The sequence below is a fragment of the Apodemus sylvaticus genome, chromosome 5 (assembly GCF_947179515.1).
Source record: "Apodemus sylvaticus chromosome 5, mApoSyl1.1, whole genome shotgun sequence".
Classification (NCBI taxonomy): Eukaryota; Metazoa; Chordata; class Mammalia; order Rodentia; family Muridae; genus Apodemus; species Apodemus sylvaticus.
Window position 1 is genome coordinate 24,758,376 of NC_067476.1, and position 7,500 is coordinate 24,765,875.

Here is a 7,500-nt window from a genome sequence, read left to right on the forward strand (position 1 = left end):
AGTACTTCATGTTATATGCTTGTTACACCAGAGTTGATATCCAACTTGGGTTGAAACCGTTACACGATCATTTCCTAAAATCTGAGTACTGTAATGTGACCACATTGCTATCACTTCATAATCTGTTGACAGCTCTGCTCTCTAGTCTAGAAGGGCAATGGAAAGAAATATCTGAATTATTTTGGCTGCAGGTGCTCTGCTCGGAAGCACAGATGACTTGCAGGTGGCACGGAAGGGGCCACACGGTTGCGGACACGTACCTGGACCGTCTACGGAGGCTTGCAGAATCTCACTGCTGTGCCAGCTGTGCTCCACAATGCTTTCCCTTATCCCATCATCTTCTTCCTCTCGTGGAAGCAGCCCTTGGCTCATGTGTGGGGAGGACTCATGGTTGGGCATGCTAGCTGGACTAGTCTCCTGGTCCACAGGGTTTACAATACTGTCATCCTCAGCAATGTGAAGCCTGTCTTCCTCGTCTGTCTCAGAACCTGCGTCCACTACGTTGTCATAGTTCACCACTGTGGAGAGAGATACAGAGACACACTCGAAATGCTGCTTTGAATGTATCAGTGCCCCCAAACATTTAGGTAAATAGAAAATCATTAATACTTTTATAACTGAATTACTCAACCATATCAGGAAAACATAATCAATATCCCTGATGTATATAGCAGTTTTATTCATATTTTTATTATAGCTGGGGACTCTTTTTCTTTTCAATATTTTACTGAAAATGATGGAAATTTTAAAAAGCAGCAGAAGTACACATGCTTAAATTATGCTTATATTGCACACATAATAAGACATAGTACAGTTTGGACTTTCCACACTTCAGAAAATCTTATAAAATAGATCTACAGTTGACAGTTTTATCAGCTCAGTGACATGACGTGTTTACTATATACGGTTGTACTAGAAATACAAGATGACTTCAGGAATTTAACTGTAGTTTTGTTCCTAGAAACAGTTCTCCCCTCTCCCTCCTTCTCTCCCACCCTATTTCTCTCCATCTCTTTGCCTGATACACAGACACATACATACACAAACCAGTACAGTCTGAAATGCTCAGTCTTTCTTCTATGTCAACCGTCATGAGCTGAGGTCATTTATGTCCCAATCCTTTAAGCAGAAAATGAGGAAAAGCCATATCTTCTGGGCCATTAATACTACTATTGAGATGTCTTCATAGTGTCATAATTACAGAAGATTTCAAAGTGACACAGGCAAGACCAACACAAATGCTAAAATAACTCACAAGAGCAGGCAGGCTGGCTGCTTCTGCAGCCCTCAGCCCCTGCAATGCTCAGTAGCTTTTCTTAAAATAGACGGCCTGTAAATAAGGTCTGTGAACTCAATTGAAGGTGGCTGTTTCTGAATTAGTCAGCCCTCACAGGCTCTCGGCCTACATGCTAGTACATAAATTGTCCACTTTACCACCAGACAAGAAAGATTAGAGTAATAAACACGGGGCATTAGCTCAGCTAGAGAAACACACCAGCCGTTACGCACACACAGGATTGCCAAGAACTGTTAACCCAACTCTCCAGAAACACACACACACACACAAAAACAAGTCAGAACCATGACATCATGGGAACAAGAGGGAGAGAGAAAGAGAGAGGGAGGGGGGGGGGAAGCCAGTGGGAAAAAAAAGCGCAAACAATTTTCAGGTTCATTTTGATTTCTCTGAGCCTAATAAAGCAATCCTGCGCTAAGTTATCAACTGAGCTATCTCAAGTGGCTCTCGCCAGCTATCGGATTATACAAAAGTGGCGGAAAAGGAGGGAAAAAATGAAAAGGATTGTGTGTCAGGTTCATAATGCTTTTGGAGAATTCTGGAAACACGTCTAGTTACAAATTTTAGTCAGTCATATCTGTTTTCATTGACAGGTTCCCAGGGAGTAAAAAAGGAACAAAAAGAGAGGTTTTTTTTTTTTTTTTTTTTTTTTTTTTGTCATGTGAGGCTGGGGACAAAAAGATTACACCGTGCATATCTGCTCATAATATGATCTTTGTATAATCCGCGGGTCTGCACTTGCCTTCCGAACAACTGCACAACAGGTGCAAATTAAAATGAAAACGGCAGCAGAGCCGGGCAAACAGAATCCGCTGACCTGGTTTGAATACCAATTGACGGGGGAAACAAAACCTTTTCAAGAGGTGTGACCACAAGGGCTTAGGCAAGTTCAGGCTGGGTAATACCCTCAGATCTACAAAAAGAGAGATATTCCAACGTCTCTGCTCTAGCTGTGTGGCCCACATATACCTTAGTACAATCAATAATGTGCCGCTTTTTTCCCCCTGGTGACTGAGATTTAACCATTTCTTAGCAACAAGCAGAAGCTTCTTTACAAATTTTCTGAACACTGAGTGGGGGTAGAGAGTGTGTGTGTGGGGGGGTGGGTCCCAACAAAAGCTCCTAAGGCCTGGGAAGCTTTCAATCCACCTCCTAAAAACTGATCTCTGGGCACAGGAGGAATAAAGAAAGGTCCAGAAGGAGTGAATAAAATTATCTAAGGCTGGACAGGCATTAAAAGGCCTTTATCCTGCAAAACCCCCCAGGCCTTTTAAGGCCCTTTTCTGTGTGCACTACAATATCCCATGTGACACGTGAGTGTTCATGCAGCAATACAATTGAAATATTTTCTGCAGAGAAAGAGAGAGAGAGAGAGAGAGAGAGAGAGAGAGAGAGAGAGAGAGAGAGAGATGATTTATGAACAGCCCTTAAGGAGTCCCAAATATCAGAACAATCTAAACAAGCAATGAAGTCATGTCTCACCATATAGGGTCAGGAATACAGCATCCATCACCTTCACGGGCCAACAATACTTCACAACCTTTAGGGTTTCCACTCACAAATACTAGTAAATACTTTTAAACTAAATAAATAACTGCTGTCAAGTTCACTTACAGAAGCAGTATGCCATCTTTTCCAGAGCTGTGCTAAGTAGGATAGCCATGCCCATAAGCCGTCACCTCATCTCTTCCTCTCTTTTGGTTAGTTCAGGTAAAGAAATTCATAACAAACTTAGTTTTTACATCAGAATTCAAGTGACAATATTCCTTTCTGTTCTTTTGGATTGATGTGCTGATGATTAAAATTAAACCCACTGATTGCACCCCAGGTTCTCTCCATCTTATCCCCACTTTGGAGTTCTTGGAATTTTTCCTCAGGTTTAATCAGTAGAGTTTTTTTTCCCAGAGAAATTTTGGGAACAATTTCATTAAAAAAAAAATCCCCATGGAAAGGCTAGTACATGGTAGACATTATCCCACTTCTATTAAACCTTATCTGTCAATAAGAGCTTTACTTTTATATGATAAGTAACCATATATTTTCTAACTATACACATTTTTTTTTAAAGACAAAGTTTCACTATGTAACCTTGGCTGGCCTTGAGTTTACTATGTAGACAAGGTTGGCCTTGAACTCACAGAGTTCATGTCTCCTTGGATTAAAGGCATTCACCATCATAAGTAGTCCAGGTTTTGAATGAAAGACACTGGGCAGACTGTATTAAAGAGTACCTGTTTGCTGTAAACTGCAAACTATTTTTAAAACTTAAAAACATAGATCCTTCCATAGACTTTAGAAAAGTCTGGCTGGTCATTGTATTGGGTCATAGATATTACCCTGAGCATAAACAGAATAATTTTACACATGTATTAATGCTATGTGGCTAGCATAGCAGTTACTTCAAAAGACACAAAGATGTGGGAGCCCAAAGAATTTCTCTCTGCAATTCAATGAACAAGAAGGAAGATGTACTGTTTGCTGCCTCAAAATAGACACTAATTTTACATCTGTCTCTGAGGCACAGCAAAAAGCCAACTAAAGAACAGTAATAAATGTCCAAAAACAGCACCAGTATCCAAGACTCTCACAGTAATCTTCAGAGGAATTAATTACAATTCTGTGAAACAGTTACATTGGCAAAAATGTGCTCATAATTATATACAGGTACTGTACAGTATTATAGGGAGGTTTGCCATGTGATACTAACTATGTTTACATGATAATTGATGGACAAGATAAAACTATTTGCATATGAAGTGCATGTGAATTATTGGCATGGCTTACCATTTTATGTGGAATCATATTAAAGTTTCATTTGCTCTAGAACTGTATGTGTGATGTGGGGGTTACCAAAGGGCATAAAGATGATGCTTAAATTTACTTTATAGCAAGCGGTCTTGGAAAGATATAGCTGAACATGCATTCCTAAAAACCTTTATTTAAAAGGTTGCATAGTTGATCTATAATAAGCATTATTTTCACCTTGCCAGATTCTATTAAATCCTCTCTCTTCTTTTCTTCCAAGCACACGGTACTCTAAATTGTATCAATGTGACAATTAATTTTATAGTCATAAGCAAAATAAGTAATGACTTCTCTTTATTTTTCACAGTTATAACTTTTATTTTCAGAGTTTTGTATTCTGGTGACATGTAAAAGAACAGTAGCAAAATGTGACATTTTTATAATGTCTATACCTGCTGGAAAATTTCAACATTTGCAAAAATGGCCTATTATAGCATTTAAACATTGCCGATAATTAGCTTGACATTTGAAATAGCAGAACTATTGTTTTGAAGATGCCCTATACAATGTTACCTAACTAACCCCTTTTCCTACTTAGATTCTTTCTCTCTATTATTCTGTCAGTTAGGGTACAAATAAGATAGCAGCAGCTAATGTATTAACATTCGAAAGAACTGATGTGAAGGGACAATACTTCATCTACAGCAGGAGCAGCAGTTTTATTGATGTAAAGGAAAATTACATATGCACATTATAGACAGTTAATTGTTAATAAGGCGGTCAACAGTGATTTCCTATAAATCACTCAAGTTATGTGTACCAATAGGATCCTCAATGCCATTATCAAACATGTATTAAATGCCCATAATACAGGAAACTAGGAAAATACAGGGAGGTGAAGTGATGTTTACGAAGTTCACAGTTAAGTTACCTAGAGAAACAGAAGCCTCCAATTGTGCTAGAGGGACACTAAAGTTGGCTAGTGACTTGTGACAAAGAAGGTAACACAGGCAGACTGAGGCCACATGACCTGGCAAAGGCCACATGACCATTTGGTGGCAATGAGAGAAAGCACATCTTCAGAAAAATAATAGCTACACAGAAAGATGCATAATAATACAACTTCCCAGTAATGCAATCTAAATTTAAACTATACAAGTCCAGAGTAAAAGAATGGAAATCCCTGGGATTTTGGAGGGATTTTTTGTGCAGTAAGATGGAGATGCTTAATTTTAAATTGTTTTGATGATTGTTACTTTCATGGATCCCCTTAATTTGAGTTATAGAAGCCTACCAATTTGATCAATTACCAGAATCTAACAATACACCCTTGTTTCCTGCAGTAGTTTGGAAACAATAGAAATAAAGAGGCAGTTCACAGAATTACGAGCTTGCGACTTGCCTTCTGGTCCCAGCACCAACATGTAACCAGCTGTGTGGCCTTGGTCTATCACCCAAGGAAACTTAGTTCAAATGGGGAAAAATAATGATAATGGGTTCCCTGCTTCCGAGATTGTCACGGGAATCTAGAAAATTGTGCACATGATGGCATTTTGCGAAGCATGACACGCTAATATAAAAATGCAGGGTGGTGTAACTGTTAGACCCACTGTATAAGGAAGACAGACACCTCCCACGTTCTCCTTTGCTTGCAATGTGCAGTAGCTATCAGTAAAACGAAGTGCGGCCATCTACCAGCCACCTCTTAGGGGTGGCGCCACCTCTTGGTGGTCATCCCAAAGGTAGCGTCAAAGCAGAGTGAGACAAGAGTGCTCCCTTGTCTTCTACTGACATGTGACCCAGACATGCAACCTCATTTTTAAAACGTCCCCACGGACAAGACAGCCTTGAGTTTAAAGAAGGGCTTTGGAATTCCGAGTCATTTGCTTTCTTTATTTTTTAGAGCTTGGTGGTCATTTAATTTGGTTAGAGCTGTAAATAGAGGTCCCTGGTTTGCTTCCTTAATTGTTCTTTCTGGGTAGAGAGGTGGTAGGACTTCCTTAGATTTCCCATCTGAACTCTGGTGAGGCGTCGTTATTCTATCCTACCCCCAAACATCTTGCATTCTGGGTATGTGTCACTCAGAAAAGGATGTGGCTCCTTTTCTTCAGGTTTTTTCTTTCCAGGGACTCATGTTTTTCCGGGGAAGGCTCATCAAGGACATCTTTCCTTCGTTGTTGTTAATTTGTTACCTCTCTCTGCATTGGGGAGGGCAAAGAACACATGACCAAATTCAAGGCCCACTCTCATTTCATAGTCTGGTCTAGGGATCACTACAAAGCAAAGACAAATTTACACGGAGATTTTCTTCCAAGTTTGAGCATATGCCATCAAACATGTGAGCTTAAACTTCCAAATTTTAAAACAGGAAGAGCTTTATCTATCACTCAGAAATGAAAATATGAATTAATACTAGAGCAAGGCTATGCCAATTGAAAGCATCCAAATGGAATGCACTATTAAGTACAATACACTGTTATAAAAGAATTATTACCAACATACTATAGTGAGCCTTTATAAACTAGCTTGGTCACTTTAATTTTTATCCCAGGAACATTCAAAGACATTAAACCTGCATTATAAATTAATGAGTTGTAAAATGTCAGCTGATAAAACAAAAGCAGTTTTGAATGTAGAGATAAAAATGTTTCCATTTCAGATTAGCTATGTAAAAATATGCATATTAAGTGAAACAAGAGAAGAATTTCTGCCAGGCCTCGATTCTGTGGGAGGGAACGTTCTGAGGTTCCCCCCACCCTGTTATAGGAGCATCTTGGGGAGATGGCAGCTTCTCCTCCAACTGGAATCACTACTGTCTCCTCTTATACCTGGAAGGGTTTTCAAATTTTAGTATGATACTGATTTTTTAAAAAGAAGATCCTCATAAAGTTATAGAGTTTCTAATTAAACTTGCACATGCTAGGTAGTGGCACCTTAGGTATCTGATTTCCCCTCTAAACTTCTTGCTTAACATAGGAAACATTAAAAGGTGATGACAGATGTGAATAGGAGCAAGACTCCCTTTGCTGTCTCCATAAAAGAGATATTAGTCAAAGAATGTGTAATAGTGAAGGCAGTTATCTTTTAATACAAGACACTTTATTCCCAGGTCACCGTGTTCTAAGTGAAAACCATGATTTCCCAAAGACTTGACATCTGTTTCTTTTCTTTTTTAAAGTAAATATGCTTGGTTTTCCTGTCTATCTGTGACTCAATGATTCTGATCACCTTGCTCAAGTCCTGCTGATGGAAAGTAGTCATTGTACTGTTGGTTCAAGTGTGCTCCACTCTGTTTTTATCCAGCAAGTTTTTTTGTAGTTTTTCTTTCCATCCTTTGGAATGTTTTTCAGCTTCGCTCCCTGTCTCTATCTGCACTCCAAAGATAGACCACAGAGCTAATCCCATCGGTTGCTAAACAATGTGTCCCAAAGCACCTGTATCAGCGAGCTTTTCCTGAT

At 39.3% G+C, this 7,500-nt stretch overlaps 1 protein-coding gene across 2 annotated transcripts in view; it reads right to left on the reverse strand.

The window, feature by feature from the left end:
* Positions 1-7,500, reverse strand: part of Zeb2 (zinc finger E-box binding homeobox 2) — a 125,185-nt gene that overhangs the window by 34,848 nt on the left and 82,837 nt on the right. For both annotated transcript variants that reach the window (XM_052182444.1, XM_052182445.1), the window contains exon 3: positions 261-518. In XM_052182444.1, the coding sequence (XP_052038404.1) occupies positions 261-518 (258 nt within the window). The remainder of the gene's footprint in view (positions 1-260; positions 519-7,500) is intronic.